The sequence below is a fragment of the Denticeps clupeoides genome, chromosome 3, assembly GCF_900700375.1.
Source record: "Denticeps clupeoides chromosome 3, fDenClu1.1, whole genome shotgun sequence".
Taxonomy (NCBI): domain Eukaryota; kingdom Metazoa; phylum Chordata; class Actinopteri; order Clupeiformes; family Denticipitidae; genus Denticeps; species Denticeps clupeoides.
In genome coordinates this window covers 34,390,445-34,407,664 of record NC_041709.1, presented here as the reverse complement: position 1 = coordinate 34,407,664, position 17,220 = coordinate 34,390,445, and the positions used below count along the sequence as shown (strand labels likewise).

The 17,220-nt window shown below is 41.8% G+C and overlaps 1 protein-coding gene across 1 annotated transcript; it reads left to right on the top strand.

The window, feature by feature from the left end:
- The first annotated feature begins 255 nt into the window (after window positions 1-255).
- On the top strand, window positions 256-15,310 carry LOC114785700 (adhesion G protein-coupled receptor E1-like). Its single transcript, XM_028972219.1, has 21 exons — window positions 256-261; window positions 347-413; window positions 5,279-5,326; window positions 6,505-6,549; window positions 6,722-6,859; window positions 7,037-7,168; window positions 7,256-7,287; window positions 7,364-7,441; window positions 7,797-7,956; window positions 8,603-8,716; window positions 9,513-9,790; window positions 9,883-10,017; window positions 10,283-10,486; window positions 10,566-10,798; window positions 10,876-10,942; window positions 11,231-11,322; window positions 11,490-11,652; window positions 11,764-12,569; window positions 13,472-13,576; window positions 13,692-13,799; window positions 14,233-15,310. Exons 3-18 carry the CDS (start codon window positions 5,305-5,307, stop codon window positions 11,803-11,805), a joined length of 1,935 nt encoding a protein of 644 aa, XP_028828052.1. The 5' UTR covers window positions 256-261; window positions 347-413; window positions 5,279-5,304; the 3' UTR covers window positions 11,806-12,569; window positions 13,472-13,576; window positions 13,692-13,799; window positions 14,233-15,310.
- Window positions 15,311-17,220: the final 1,910 nt, after the last annotated feature.

Here is a 17,220-nt window from a genome sequence, read left to right as displayed (position 1 = left end):
CAATTCTTACATGTGCTCTGTTTCTCAGATATTATGTCAGGTGCTTGCAGCCTTTCAGCAGTTCCTCTTCCTCTGCTGCTTCATGTGGATGTTCCTGGAGGCCGTCCTACTCTTTATCGTAATCAGGAACCTCACACAACTGTATGCACGAGAGCGGGTGACACTGCACTGGAGCTACTGGTGCCTTGTAGGCTATGGGATCCCCGTTGTGATTGTTGCTCTGTCGTTTGGGGTGAGATTTGAGAGCTACGGGGATCATGTGTGAGTACAGAAACTATGTTTTTGACTAAAGTATAGCGTATGATCAGTTTTCATATTTACAATTGATTTGTCACTCTTCCTGTAGTTGTTGGCTAAAGGCAGATCATGGCATCCGTTGGAGCTTCATTGGTCCAGTGTGCTTCATACTTGCTGTATGTACAGAATCCATAAAGTTCTTGGCCTTCAACTGTTAGACAAGTTGTTACTTTCAAATGGCTTTGCTTAACTTTTCTTTCCTCTCAACCTCACAGTGTAATATAATCCTTTACTTCACCCTCTGCTTCAACCTATTCTGCACTGTGAAGCAACACAATCAAAAGTTTCAATCCAGAAACAACAAGTAAGAGAGAGTGGCTCGGCGCAATCTTGCGGTGGGACCATGTGGTGGGAGTAATAGTTGTGGAAAGACGTTCGAGTTTCGTAATGATAAGGTGATGCTGGTGAAGTTCAAGTGATAGAGTGCGGGTGGAGGTTGTCATCTGGTGGAGAATCTGTGTCGTTAAGTACGAGGTGATTTCCGGTTGTGTTGAAGTTCCTTGTTCAAGCCCGTTCTGTGAATAAAGCTGTAGTCAAGTTTTATGCCAGAGTGCGTGCAGAGTTAAATGGATTTTATTTTAAGCAAAGTTTCCACAACAATATCATTACACAGATGTTTAGAGGCAATTTTCATATAAATATGATGTTTCTATAGACTTATGTCACAGCATTTATTTCAGAGTTGCTAGAGTAGATTATTCTGCTATTTGAGAGGGGTTCCCAAATTATTTGACAGTATTAAGATTTTTCTTAGCATTTTTCTAAATCTCATCCTCCCCAAAACTTTGTTTCGCAGTTAGAGATTCTTGGAATTTCCGTTTACATGTCATTTTTTTTTTTTTAATTATTCCTCCTGCTAATAACTTTTATAATCTGGTGGGTCCATATACCACAGCACACTGAAAATTCAGTAGCTTTATTAAACAGTCAAAGTAAGTCGATCTCCTTCCCGAGGACACACCGCTCGCAGCGAGAACAGATGAGCGCCCTTCAAATCCAGGACACGTGCCATTAACACTGCAATTCACCTGTCACAGCGGCGAGGGTCAGTCTGGGAAAGGGATTTTATTACAAATAATAAATCAACGCGGAGTCATGTGCCGATTGCCAGAACTCAAAACTCAAACACAAAGTTGCCAGGTCAAATGTGCCGTTCACCAAAAAAAAAAAATGTAATATAAATTTGTACAAAAGTAAATTTTTACGTCCAATCACTGAGCAACTGCAATGCATCGAACATTTGAAAGCCATGACGGTCGGTGGAGATAATGTTTTAGGGGGGAGATGGGAAATTCTCTGGGTGGATAAAGCATTAGAAAGGGGAGGTAACCTTTCCACTTATGACGTCATAAGGGGCCAAATCCCAGATCCGACCATCTGAGCTGCCGCTCTCTGAACAGCGAAGCATAACCTATCGCCGTTTCAAGCTGCTGCAGGACCGTAGACAGGCCAGGGGAACTCTAAAATAATCTAACAAAGGCCAAGGCGACATTTAAACAAAGGATTCATAAAAGCACACAGGCAGAGGCACAAATGTCTTGCCACGTCAGGGTAAAAAGGGAGAGGCGCAAATGCTTGACATTGTTGGAAATTTAGATTTTTAATATATAAAAATGTCAGGATGTGGATCAGAAGGCACACTTGCGGAGGACGCCCCGGCGAGCAGTGTGTGGGGACAGAACTTTACTCAGTGGCACTTCAGCGGATCGGGATTCAAACTGGCAACCTTCTGATTACGGGGCCGCTTCCTTGCCTACTAGGCCAACTACTCTCCCATGTATATCAAATGAAAATATCTGTTGCTCATAATGCTCCTGTGTTTTAATGAATGCTATCAGAGAAAAAAAACGAAATGAGTGCAAACACGCCTAGTTTACTTCTACCTTTATATGTCAATGCAGGATGATATTCTTCAAATCTCTGGCCCAGTTTTTTATTCTTGGATTCCCGTGGATAATTGGTTTCTTTGTGGCATATGGCTTTGTGCTACAAGTTTTGTACCAGTTACTCAACTCTCAGCAGGGAACCTTCATCTTCCTGGTTCACTGTGTCTTCAATGCCGAGGTACAGTGCAACAAACCAACATTTTAACATTCTATGTCGTCAATTCTAAGGTTGTGGTAACGTTTCACATGGAATGCAGTAGAGTAGAGCATGCACCAAACGACACAGAGACCTGTTAAAATCATTGTAGCATCCATTAAGACCTAGTGGTGAAACCTTAACAATGTCTATGCAGTATATTACCAAAATATTGCTGTTTCTTAGGGTTAATAAAATAAACTGACTATTAATCACTGCATTCAATCACATCCATTTCATAAAAGAATTTTTCTTTAGTCTTGTGAGTGATAAATGATGGATTGTGAGTTCCACTCTTTATACACTAAGGCTACTCACTACTGAGTCCTTTTTTTCAATCCGGGGGTAAACAGCCTGTTTGAGTTCAAATGCAATTTCCAATAAATTGCACTCTACAGATCATTCCCATCAGAAATATTCTATTTACATGCTCAAAAATGGTAAGTAATAACTATTTTTTTCTATCCATATGTATATTTACAGGTTCGGAAGCTGTACAAAACATATTGGAACAAGCTGATTGAGAAAATCAATACCTACACAAAGAAGAATCCCAGCAAAACCCAGCATTGAACACAATGTTAACTGCTGAATTAGATTGTTTGTTGTAACGTTTACTTGATAAGATGCACCGGGATGGGAACTAAGGAACCAAACCAACACACAGCACCAGTACATGTTTAATTTAGACAGATGACTGTGAATTTTAATAACTCGGGTATACGTAGATCTTAAGAGCTGGACTTAAACGTCTTTTGGTTAAAGTCATTTTTGGTTAAAGTGCTTTATAAATTAGTGTGGTGTGGTTTTTGGCTTATCACTTTTGACAAGGGTTGTGGGCTCTTCTATGGAACATCTGTGCAATTAGGGCTTTATAGCAATAAGACCTTAAAATAGTTAATCAAACTTATTTATTGGTGTTCATGTAAGAATTCCTGATATGATCTTTTCCAGGTAGGTATCATGTTTTAAGTTAACATTTAAATCATGCATTTGTAGTTAATGGTTTAATTTTGAGAAATGATCAACATTTCTTTTACATTTCTATATATGTAAAAAAAATTAGCCAGTATTATGTAGTAAATATGGCATGTTAGTTGTAAACAATTTGCATGTATGTGAAATAATTAATAAGATTTGATGTTACACTATAAGAATAAAGTATGTAACTTATTAAGCCTCCAGTTAGGTTTTGTTTATCAATCCACCCAAACATCCATCCATCCCTCCATCCATTTATCCCTCCATCCGTGTCTTCTCATATGTTTTTAAAAGAGATGCACATCAGTTAACATTAACCCGCAAATAACACGTTGCCAGCTGATTCACAAAAAATGTTTTAGATTGCACAAATCCAGTGATTTGCAAATACGCTAAACTAGTGATTGGTCAATGTGGACATATGTGTTACTGTCACGGGTGGGCTGGACATGGCATGAAGGAGGACGCATTCGCACGATCACAGGACAGGGGTTTAATATAAAATACACGAGACAGGGGAAATATGAACACGCACAATCATCCGACGGCGAACAGACACGAACAGGATAGTTATATACAATTCTATAAATATACACCAGGTGAACACGATCAGGGAACATTACACGAGACGAACATGAAACTCCGGTCCGGACTCCGGATCCGGAGTAACCCCTGCCAGTCCGGATCATGACAGTTACAGTAACATCTTCACTTAATCTTCACACAATTTGGTTGAATTTAGCCACTAGATGGCCTGCTACTGTTAAGAAACATTATCCTTTTTTCAAGACTTATCAAATCCCCAATCATCATGGAGCAATTTGTGCATTTGTGAGTCATTTTCTTCAGATTTGTTGATGATGTGACATTTGTGTCATCACAATTTGTGAATTTATGTCTATTCGGTACACCAGGAATAGCCCCATGTAACAGGAGACAGGACAGGTCTTTTCAGACCTTTTATAAGTGAAATTGAAAGTGAAGTGATTGTCATTGTGAAACACTGCAGCACAGCACACAGTGACAGAACGAAAGGTGTCCTCTGTATTTAACCATCACCCTTAGGGGCAGTGGGCAGCCACGAAAGGCTGATCCAGTTATTGTAATCTGTCACAATCGAGGGGGGAATGGAAGGATGGACACTGCAGGTAAGGGAAAGGAACACTGTTTATTGGGACAACCAAGGTAAAACATGTAGATATAAGTCACCACAAGGAGACAGCGCTGAGGTGCTGAGGTGCATGTCTCGGCAGCTTCCTGCTGTCCTCAGGTGATTCCTGACAAGTCCAACTCTTGACAGGGCAGCCCCACTCGTCCCTGGTCATGGGCAAACGAAAACGCCCAAGTGAGCCCTCGAGGCTTCACTCAACCCTGTAACTCAACAGTTACATGAGGCAGACCATACATACAGGCAGCACAGACATGGGGTGACCCGGGGTGACACGGGGTGACACGGGGAACAGGGAAGCCTCGGTCTGTGTCCTGGTCATCATAACACTACTGAATCTTGACACTCCCCTATTGTGAAATATTTGTAATCAGAAGGTTGCCGGTTGGAATCCTGGTCTGCAAGGAGCCACTGAGGTGCCACTGAGCAAAAGCACCGTCCCCACACACTGCTGTCATGGTGCCCACTGCTCACCAAGGGTGATTGGTCCAATGCAGAGGACACATTTCGTTGTGTCACCGTGTGCTGTGCTGCAGTGTACCACAATGACAATCACTTCACTTTCTTCTTCATCTTCTTTCTTCTTTGGGTTACAATGAATAATGTCCATTATAGGCTTCCGTAGGTCTTGCTGTCTCGTTCTGCTCAGTTTGCATGTTTCCCTTGGGGATTCTGACATGGTGTTAAGTTTGCATACATACACCAAGCGGCTGATATCCTCAGTATCATCTCATCCTCTCACACCCACAGACCGAGGAACACAGACGACATACAACATGACTCTTCTCCATCTTTTATGTAAGCATGTTATTCATAGGATGTAAAATTATGTTGTTCCTTTCTATGATAGCAAATCTTGGTCAAATTGTGGAAATTGTGGCTTTTTTAAAGCTGAATCCTTTTACATTTAAATCAATTAAAAAGTTGGTTTTACATTAGCCACCAAAAACCTACATTTGTGTGGTTATGCAAAATAACCTTTATACTAAATACATCCATACTCTGATATATTGTCATATTGCTGCTACTTGTCAGCCTGATTTGTCTAAACTGACAGTTAAATGTGTTTATCAGAGCGACTTACAATCAGTAGTTACAGGGACAGTCCCCCTGGAGACACTCAGGGTTAAGTGCCACAATGGCAGTAAAGTTAGGGTTTGAACCTGGGTCTTCTGGTTCATAGGCGAGTGGTTTATCCACTAGGCTACTACCACCCTATTATAATAATACAATACTATAATAGTTAACTAAATAGTATTATAACTATTGTTCACTTTTAAAACAGAAAAAACTATTAAATACATTTAATGTTCAAATGTATATCCTACTGACATGTAGAATTAAGTATTAATGCTCAGAGACAATACTGTGCTGTTCTTTTTTCATTTGCATTATACTTACCCTTCCCTGTATGTGTTTTTCATATGAAAATATGTCATGATCGTCTTGTGCAATGTTCCCTGATCGTGTTCACCTGCGTATAATTATATAATTGTATAAAGCTATCCTGTTCGTGTCTGTTTGCCGTCGGGTCATTGTGTGGTGATGTTTCCCCTGTCCTCTGTATTATGTATTAAGCCCCTGTCCTGTGACGTCGTGCGTATGCGTCCTCCTTCCTCGCCATGTCCAGCCAGCGTGACAAAATAATAAGAACAAAAACAGTAATAACTTAGTAATAAATGTCTGCTACTATAATGTAGCATGATCAGGTGGGCTTAAGTTTCCCTTGTTTGCATGGGGAACCTGTGTAGATGTATCTCACATTTTGGCCTACACAAATGTTCTACTCACCCAATATTTTGCCTGTTTGATCACTCTTCTCCTGTATATTAAATGAAAAATGGTTTAGTTATTCATGTTTTTCATTAATTCTGATATCACTGACGTTTTTGCTTTACTTGACTTTACTAACTATTAAGTAATTTTATTAAGTGAATCCATCATGGTCTCACACACACTCAATGGCATTTTTTCAGATAAATTGATCCTTCTGTCAACTTTGAAGAGCAGCATGGCACAAGGTAAGTGCATTTCACGATTTCTCCACCCACAGAAGCATCTAAAGGACAACGAAAGGATTCCAGAAGCCCACATTTTCGCTCCATTAAGCACAACGATCAGATGAGAGCAACAAGGCTTTCATTTTGTCCTGTGTGCCTTGTCAAGTTAATTCTACGCTGAATGGAACTGCAGGAGGGGCTTGGTGTGGCTTTCCCGTCCTGCGCAAGAACCCAAATGCCTGCTCATGCAGCATGGTGAATAACGGTCTGGTTTGTGGAGCCACGTACAACTACGATATTGACCAGATGTGGGCAGAGTGTGTGTACCAAGGTATGGGGATCATTTCAGTAGACATTGAAATGCGCGAAGGAATTTTTAAGGATGTAGCAGTGCATGCTCGGCAATAGCAAGACACTCATGGGGCGGATGCAGATAGTGTGGGTGGAGTTGGAGATCGTGCTGAAGAAAGCAGAAGGTTCTGATCGAGCTCCGTCTGTGCCCGAACAGGCCCTCTGGAGTGTTCGGGCGAGCCTCTACTCTGTGGGACGGATCAGCAGGCCACCTGTCCTCTCTGCAGCTGTCCGGACAGCTTCGTTCCATCTCCACAGACCGTCTGGGACAACACCACCACCTGCACAAGTGAGAAGTGGCGATTGCCCCTGCTTTTGCTTGTCCATGGCACCGATGGTACATTCATTTGGGTTTTATTTTCTTCTAAAAACACAGATTTGATAGACAAGCTGTCAGAAAAATGTCAGGTGTGTTTTTACACATTTTTACATAATTAGTTATTTAAAAAATGCTAGTTGGAAAACATGCATTTGTCTGTTTCAGCCAAGCGAGATAGATTGCAGTCTACAATTCCTCCTTCAGATGGGTAACAACATAACGTCCCAGGTGCTGCCACAGAATGTGAGTTTGGACAAATACGAACTACTAATCACCCAAAAACCAACACAATGCTGGTGATTTCATATGGGTGGTAGTAGCCTAGTGGGTACCACACTCGCCTATGAACCAGAAGACCCAGGTTCAAATCCCACCATTGTGTCCCTCAGTAAGACACTTAACCCTGAGTGTCTCCAGGGGGGCGACTGTCCTTGTAACTACTGACTGTAAGTCGCTCTGGATAAGGGGCGTCTGGTAAATGCTGTAGATGTAAAAAGTAAATGTATCATATGGCACCAGCTGATGCATGTAGATGTTGAAAACCAGAAAGGCATGAAAATTGCTACTACCAAGTTAACTTTTCCTCTTGTCTCTGCAGACTGTGAGAGTCTTTCTGGACAATGTGTTGACTTATTTTGGTTTCCTGAACCAAAGCAGTTATGGAGATTCTGTGCTCAATTTTGTGGAGAACATGGCCTCGAAATTGGTGCAGATGACATGGAACAAGACAATAGAGAACATCACCACCAATACCACAGGTTTGTCTGCAGCTTTGTCCACCTACACCACGTGCAGTCTGTTATGTTGTGCTGTATATACTTCAGTCAGTACGTTTCCATGCATTGCTGTGTGCTGTGGCTGTACTTCTGCTGGGAAACTGCAGGTCCTGCATTCACGTGTATGTTAGATGTTCCACCTAGCAAGTACAGGGCCCTCTTTCGGCATCTTAATGCACCCTGCCACACAGCAAAAATGGTGGAAGGTTGGTTTGTTCTCCAAATTCTCCAGATCTCAAGACAATCAGAAGCAGCACCTCGCCACTTACAGGATTTACGGGGTTTATTTGGGGCCAGGCATCACAGCAAAGTCCATGCCTTTGATGAGGGTGGTTTTAATGTTATGGCTGATTGGTGTACATATTGTTTTAGGGGTGTAGTAGGGTGGTAGTAGCCTAGTGGGTTGAACCTATGAACCAGAAGACCCAGGTTCAAATCCCACCATTGTGTCCCTCAGTAAGACACTTAACCCTGAGTGTCTCCAGGGGGGGCGACTGTCCTTGTAACTACTGACTGTAAGTCACTCTGGATAAGGGCGTCTGGTAAATACTGTAAATGTTTTAATCACACTTAACATCCATGCAACATCCGTGAAGCTGAACCTTAGGTTTTTTGCAATTCTTTTCAGAAATTAATATAATATCAATCGGACCATTGGCAAACTTGACCCAAAACCCTCAGATGAAGACCTCTGATGCTCTTCTTGACATTGGCTTGATCAGCCTAGCGAAGAATAACAACGGTACTGCAAGTGCTCATAATTCTGATATTTTACTTTAATATCTAAAATAGGTTGTGTTGATATGTGTATGTAAAAGATAAACCGGGTTTTGAGTCAATACATTCTAAAGAAGAAGTTAACAAGATCCTTAAAGTGAACAGAATGAACGACTTTGAATAAGACTAGAAACGAGAGGTTCAGCACAAATCCCAGGAACTCCAGTAAACAGGTCCATAATGAAAGGTGACAGCCATCAGCCATCAGGGCCTCCTGTCATGGGATGTGACAAAGGTCTAAACTATTTTTTCTTGTTCGGAATGTAGTTAAGGATCCACGAACTGGTGCCTCTCTTACAGCTGGAACATCTGGATCAGAGATGAAGTAAAGATTGTTATGAAGTTGCCTTTATTGTCATTTTAGCTACATGCGTGTTAGACAGTACGTAGTGGAATACCAGAACCTGGTGCTGCACGTAACATCTGAACGATTAAACAAAGTTTAATCATACTGACATACTGACTACACAAAGTGTACGTGTGCAACACAGACATAAAGTGCAAACAGGGGACACAGGCAGTGTTACCGTATTATTAGAAATGAATATTAAATAAAGACGTTTAATTATCGCAATATGTTTATTCTAAATAACATTAATCTGTAAATGATAACTTGACATTGCCTGCGATTGAAATGCTGCACCGTAACGTATTACCTGCTGAGTTCTGTCCCTGTCTTACAAAAATCACACCTGCGCCTGGATCTTACCCCTCTCGTGTCTCTGTCCCACAGGAATAACTTTTTATCCCCCCCTTCACAGGCTCAGCCTCAGTGGTCCTTATCACCTATAAGAACCTGGAGCAGGTTCTGAAACCAGACCTCTTCTACACAAAGACCTGCAGTGTGAAGACAATGATGTCCTCAGTGGTGACCGTGGTCCTGCCTCACGTTGATAAAAAAGAGCTAGACAGTCCTGTCAACTTCACCCTCAGGCACAAGAAAGTCGGTGTACTTCAAGACTCAGATAAGGATGAAGTTGTGGGCCAATTGCCTCAGTTTTTTGTTATGCAGAAGTCGACCTACACACAAGCCCGCATGGTCATTTTCATTTGTCCTCGTTTGAATGAATGTTCACAGTAACACGGTAATTCACATTTGTTTTACTCATATTTTAACATTTCTTTCTGTAGGACTGTGTGTACTGGAATAAGAGTGCTTGGGTTTTGGACGGCTGTGAAGTCACGTTCGGCAACTCCACCCACACAGTCTGCTCCTGTGTTCACCTGTCCACATTTGCTCTCATCATGCAAGAAGACTATAAGAAGGTACATGTGAAGGGTCGGGACAGTGTGGGAACAGACAATCGTTAATGGTGGTAGTGGCCTGGTTGGTAACACACTCGCCTATGAACCAGAAGACCCAGTTTCAAATCCCACTTACTACCATTGTGTCCCTGAGCAAGACACTAGTGTCTCCAGGGGGGGACTGTCCCTGTAACTACTGACTGTAAGTCGCTCTGGATAAGGGCGTCTGGTAAATGTAAATGTAAATGTAAATTTAAGCCAATATTGAATTGCGACTTGATTACAGCCCGACAACTGGATAGATCTGGCATCAACGATTGCTCTGTCGGTTGGCCTGGTATTCCTGGTTGTGGCTATTTTCACGTTCACGTGCCAGAAGAACCCCACCGTGAACAATGTGGCTCGGCTCAACCTGTGCATCTCTCTGCTGCTGGCGCACCTCCTCTTCAAGCTGGTTCAGACCTTCATTGACCTCATTACACCTATCGAGGTTCTTAGCCAGTACATGCTCACCTTCAGAAAAATGGTCTTTTCATAAAACCTTGACGTGAGAATTCCTGCTTCCTCAGCTGGCGTGTGAAGGAGTCGGGGGGGTTCTTCACTTCCTCTTCCTCTGCTGCTTCGTGTGGATGTTCCTCGAGGCGACGCAGCTCTTCTTCGCAATCACCAAGCTCAAGCAAGTCAGGGCAAAGCAGCAGAAGCAGCTGCACTGGGCAGGCTTTTGCTTCATAGGTTATGGGATTCCTTTGGCTGTGGTAGGCACTTGTTTCGGACTGAAACGTGAAGCCTATGGAGGAATCAAGTGAGTTAGACTCCAGGACTCTAATGGAAAGCCTGACAGCTTTCAGCCCCGTGACTTCATTTTTCTGTTTCTTCTAGCTGTTGGATTAAGGCAGATGACGGTTTTCAGTGGGCCTTTCTGGGTCCAGTGTGCTTCATCCTGGTGGTATGTAACACATAAAACTGATCTTTCAATGCACATCTCCATTTAAAGGACTTTGGGCTCAAGTTCCTTGCATTGCACACTAGGTGAATTGGTGTCTAAATTCCCCAGGGGTGTGAGTGATGAGTGGCCCATCATTTTATATTGTTGTGCATGCTTTTAATGAGATACCTGGTATAATTCACACCCTTTAACACACTCCTTGGTGTGTATTATACCTTGCCTTTAACATGGGTATGATTTATTTGGACTGTATTGATTCCCGTTTATACGCTCCTCTCTTCCCTGCAGTGGAATGTAATTCTCTTCATCGGCATCTTTAAGACCCTCTATTCCACCGCGAAGGCTCAGCAATCAAAAGGTTTCCAAATAAAAAAAATGAAGTAAGGCAACACTCATCTTAGAACACACGCATTCACAGTTGCGTACAGTAGCAGCCACGCTGTTTTCAAAAGGCGTAGCTGGTATGGTAGCAGCACGTGACATCAATGCACATGGTGCCCTTTACGAGCGAGAAATTCACGTGTGATCGTAACGTTTATCAACCCAGGACATTGGTGATCAAGTCCGCGCTGCTCTTTTTCATCCTCGGAGGCTCCTGGATATTTGGGTTTTTCGTGAACATCAGTAAAATGGTAGAGTTGATCCTGGTGTTGGTCACCTCTCAGCAAGGAACCATCATCTTCCTGGTTTATTGTGTCTTCAACGCTGAGGTGAATTTAGAACCTAGACCAAACATTTGATCAATTTTCCATACATGATCGGTGTTTTGCACTTCTTTTCAACGAATGGAGTGAACTGACTCTTTGCTTGTCCTCTCCCAGGTGAGGCAGCATTACAGATCATGCTGTGGTCGGTGCAAATAGGACAAGAGGACAAGACGCTACGCCATGACTAGAAACAAGCAGCAAGTTGCCACTTCTCAACTCTGGATGAGTGAAATTTGCACAGGACGTGAACAAGAACATGTTATCTTAATGGATGCAACCTCTACACTACACTGTAAATCTTGGTCCATTGAGTCGGGTTTGTCATCATTTTTGTCGTGTCGGATCGAACTTGCGCAGTGGTCAGCAAACGCAAACTTTCGGTCTGTAATACGTATCCTTTCCGTATTATTTGCTGCTTGTGAGATTTGTTTCGGTGATTGGTAAAAGTGTTTTGCATGTTGCAAAAGAAAAATAAATAGCCAAATGCAGACCAACACCCTGCCCTAGACTGTCCAGTCACGCTTAACCACTGTGTTGCCAGTTCAAAGTTGTCTTGCTATCCCGAGTTTGCGTTATTTTCTTTAGTTAGTTAGTTAGTTAGTTAGTTAGTTAGTTAGTTTCTTTGCATTATAATTCCTAAAATGATCTCTGATCTTTTTTCAGTAACAAAGAGTTTTGGCAGCAGTCTGTGTGGGAAAAATTCAGATTCAAAAATTCAAAAAAGGGAATCAAGCCTTTCCATTTAGTGTACCTGCACTGTGAAAATAAGGAAACGTCTCTAGATGGAGAGCAGATTCTCAGACACAATCTCTCTCACACACACATACACATATGTGAAGCTCTCCACAGTGCACAGTCTGGGACTCTTGGTCTGTGAAAGATGTTCCTCCTGTGGGTCGTTTGCCTCCAGCTCATCCCAGGTACTGTAATCGTCAATTTCTTCTCATGTATAAGTTACTACTTTATTTTAGTGTGACCTTTGAGCATGAAAAGTAAAACAAAGGACAATCTGAATCAGAAACATAGTTAAAAATGAGATATAAATTAAAAATCATTCCAGATTAACAGGTGAAGTGTGGTAACATTTACCAGAAGAAGAGTTTTTGATTGATATCTCCAGATGTTTCCAGAGATCTTCACAGCCTGTCTATTTTTAGAAGGATTCTTGTTTCATTTAACAGTCCTTTCTGCTGCTCCTGAGAAGAAATTTCAAATTCAAATTCAAATTCAAATTTCTCTGTCACATACACAGCGATACATGGTATGATATGCAGTGAAATGCTTTTAGTGACTGCTACAGACCACAGTATTGCAAATATTGCAAGTATACAGTGAACCAATTTGCAAATATTGCAAACATAACCAAATATTACACTTTTAAGTTTTTAACATAAAACATAAAATATGTGTAACAGGTAGGGTGAAGGGGTGCAAATGAGTAAAAATGTGTAAAAAGTAAAAAAAAATTGTGCAAGTATTCTGGGGGGATTGAGTCCAGAAGTGATTGAAAGTGGAAGTGCTGGAGTGTATTCGAGTTCTGTCCTATGAAGTGCGGTTGTGGTTGTTGGATTGTGTTATTCTGATTATTATAACTGAGGAGCGCATCAGAGCCTTTTCCACTAAGCCTGCCTGGGACTGTTTCTGTGACGATTCGCTCCCTTATTCCTCTTTACTGTAAGCGTGAGACATTTCAAAAAACGAAGCTACTTCACCATCCACCACCTCCGTAAACCACCTTCGCCGCACGTGAGGAACTGCATTTCAAATCGGCTTCCCGGGCGAGGGCCACGCCCAAGTGATGATTAAAAATGTCAATCTGCAGCTTCTGAACTCCACAACGGGACCGGAGTGAACGGGAGCAATCTGACTGACGGCGCGACGCCGGTGAGCGACCAGGTTAACAAGCACAGGGCCCAACAGCAGCACGGTACTGGAGACACACACACACGCACACACACACACACACATGCTTACTGAAAGAGGAAACAAGCCTGAAAGAGGAAACACACCTGACTGTGACGTTGCTTTCTTCTTTCCCTCAGCGCCTTTTTTCAACTTCATCATGCTCGTTTGTGTGTGTGCGCTGGTGATGGTGTGTGTCGTCGGCCTCCTTCTGTACGTAAAGAAGCAGCTCAGGACCAGAACGGCGGGTACGCAATAGAAGCACAAATAATCCACATTCATTTATCATAAAATTAAAAAAAACTTCTGTGTTTATACAGAGTTTACTGGAGGCATTTGGTTCATTCTGTTGCCAATATGTTATTATGTGAAATGATGTTGGCAAAGTCAAATGTTGGTTTGGTTTGTGGAAATAGTGCAAATAGATTCAAAGAGAGATAGATGTTACAATTTTCTCATTTTGAGGTCAGAAGGAGCACACGTTTTAAGTTTAACACCGCTGCCAATAAGTTAGACCCTTTTAACATCGGTCGAACCAGTTTCTGACCAGAAAAAGTCATTATTTACTCAATAACCCAATCAGCCATTCCTGAATTAAATTTAAAGAGCAGAAGCAGCCAATCAGAATGCCTGTTTTTCCATCCGAAAAGTGAAAAATCTGTTTTTCTGTTTTGTTCACAGCAACAGTGTTTTACACCAAAGGAAACGTAGACACCAATAACGGGGTGAGAAGAAACTGAGCCTTTTATTTTGAGGGACCAGTCCTCCTTCCGATGTGCTGACAGGGGGACACCAGTTAACATTGTCACATGACTGTAGCAGTCACTTATGAACTAAACCTGCAGGAACATCTGCGACCTTTTCCAGAAAAATCGAGGTGCTTTGAGGTGGCTAATGAAGTGCCGTCGTAACCGAAAGGTTTTGGGTTCGAATCCTGAACCGGCAAGGTGCCACTGAGGTCCACTGACTGATCTCAAGGCTGACGATGGATGACGAGCGAAATGTCACTGACATGACAAATATCTATCACTTTCACTTTCAACCGTGGGAACGTGGGATCACATCAGTACCAACAGTATATATATGCTCAAATGTCGTTTTTTAATGTTTTTAATTCATTATTTGTCTGTATGTTGTTCTACTTTTCTTTACACCATCCTTTCACACGGAAACTCATGCGCTCATTGTCGTTCTTGTACAGGATGAGTATGAAGCGATGGCTTCTCTTGCAGTCATCCTGGTCCCCAAAGATGTTGCGGCTCCGGCTATCAATCCGGACCCTGATTCTGCATATGAATATGGATTTCCTGACACGGAGCAAACACACATCTACCAGAATTTAATTACAAGTTCTTGCGAGGAGTCCATCTACCACAGCCTTTATCTGCTCTCTACCTGTGGACCTTCTTCAACCCCTTAGACATTCACCTTGGGAAATGATAACCCTCTAGAAGTTGAAATGGCTGGGATTCTGTAGATAAAAGAACTGCAAATGCAACCAGGACTATTTATGCTTCTGAAAGACTATTTATGCTTCTACGCTTTGGAGATTTTTCTCCTTTGTGCACAACATGTTTATGTCACATGCAGAGTGAGGCACAACTTCATTTTCACAGTTGAACACAAGGAGCTGGTAGCATCGACGTGAGCAGCCCAATGAAGTGATCAATTCTGGTTCACTAGGACCCCCAACTATGAATTCAATCTTTTTATTCACTCTGTTGTGGTTTCTATACAGAAGTCAGACAATAAGAAGGTTAAAAGTTCATCTAAATATTCTCTAAAGAGGAAGGTCTTGAGCTGCCATTTGTGCTCAGTGACTGAGCTGTTCTGACCTCGAGGGGAAGTACATTCACCGTGTCACTGTGTGCTGTGCTGTGCTGTGTTTCACAAGAACAATTACTTTCACTTTCATTCAAATACATCACACCAGGGCGGGTGGCCATGCCCCACTATGTAGTTTTAATATCTAAGTTAATAATATTTAAGCTATTATTTAATTTAAAGAAACAGTCTGTCATTTAAATAAAAACATGACTAATGCTAGCTGTAAAACGAATCTGAAAGGGAAGCTCAGATTAATAAAGTTTAATTGATTAATCTTTTTTTTTGAAACAATTGTAATTTCAAGTAAAGTATTCTCATAAAACGTTTTTAACCAAATCAGGAATAAAAACCTAACTGGTGGCTACCGATACATGGAATGTATAAATAGTGTTAATAAAATGAACAGACACGATTGTTTCGTTTCGTTCTATTTGATGATTATCCAGAGCTTCCTGTCCCACTTGGAGTCGCTTTCTGAAATTGACGAATCTGCTGCCGTTTGACGAATCTGCTTCTGTTTACATCTGCAGGAAAACCAAGTAAAACACAAAGAAGTGCACGCGCGAGTCACCTTGTTGGCGTGGTTACCGGTTCATACGTTTTTTCGGGGGGTATTTTTTATGATTTTGGGTATTGGTGAAGTAATTTTATTCCACATAAAATGTAGAAACGCGTGTTATTTAGTGCCGGTCTGGTGAGGGAGGAGCGGGCTGATTTAAACGCGTCTCTGGTAAACAGACCGGCGCCGAACTCGCTCTACATACAGACTCGGGTCAGACTTGAAAATGTTCTTCTGACACGTTTTATTGTTTTTTAAAAAGCTTAAATGTAAGTAGTTTGTGTCCAGCGGGCTGGTGAACAGGTTTAACAGCAACAGATACAGTTATGCTAAAGTAGTTTCACGTTAGCAGCTAAATGCTCATTCAGACTGATGTCTGGGATCATTCACACTTTTAATGTGGAGACTTTTTCTTCACTGTTCTTTATCCAACACATTTCCAACATCACCAATCACATTTAAATAAGAAAACACTCTGCTGTGATATTCTGTAAAAGACTGCAGCAGCTCACATGAGCTACAAGCCTTTTTATGTAAATAGAGAGAAGCTGGAGTTGGTTGTGCTCGCTGTAAAATTAGCTGCAACTGAGGAATCTCCTGGGAATCATTTATAAAGGTGATTGTGTGTAATATCAGATATCTGCTTTGTCTATTTATGTGTATTTTATAGGAATACTGTTAGGAATACTATGAATGTTGTGTGTCCTTCAGAAAATAATTCTAGAATGATTATTGGTGATAAGATCCTTGTTGAAAGAACCTTCTGCTTCATTCCAAGGTCCCAAGATGGATCCCAGTCTGTCTCTGTTACCTGCTGATCTGAGGAGTGTAGACCAGAGCAGCACACATGTAAAACCAGAAATATCACCAGATACCATCACATCTCTGAACTGCAGTAAAATACTGGAACCAACAGGAATTGATGTGAAGGAAGAGTCGGATGATGAAGAATATTCAGGTTTGTGGAGTCATAAAGATTGGAGGGGCTTTTAGTGATCTGGATATTAATATGAATTTTAGATGTGACCATATTCAGGTCTCTTCTGATCATTCTTTTGACTACTCTGTCTGCAATATTGTGGGGATCATCTGGCCATTTATGGTGAAATGATGTTCATTCCGCTTCCATATTACAGCCCCACCAGTGCTCACTGGTACCTTCAGGGGGCAGTGGTGGCCTAGCGATTAAGGAAGTGGCCCCGTAATCAGAAGGTTTCCGGTTCGAATCCCGATCTGCCAAGGTGCCACTGAGCAAAGCACCGTCCCCACACACTGCTCCCCAG

Excerpts from the sequence above, each read along its gene's own strand:
- LOC114785700 (XM_028972219.1), top strand. The coding sequence starts at position 5,305 with ATGACTCTTCTCCATCTTTTAT. Across the intron at positions 6,860-7,036 it reads GGCAGAGTGTGTGTACCAAG|GCCCTCTGGAGTGTTCGGGC; the intron begins GTATGGGGATCA and ends GTGCCCGAACAG. Across the intron at positions 7,442-7,796 it reads CCCAGGTGCTGCCACAGAAT|ACTGTGAGAGTCTTTCTGGA; the intron begins GTGAGTTTGGAC and ends TTGTCTCTGCAG.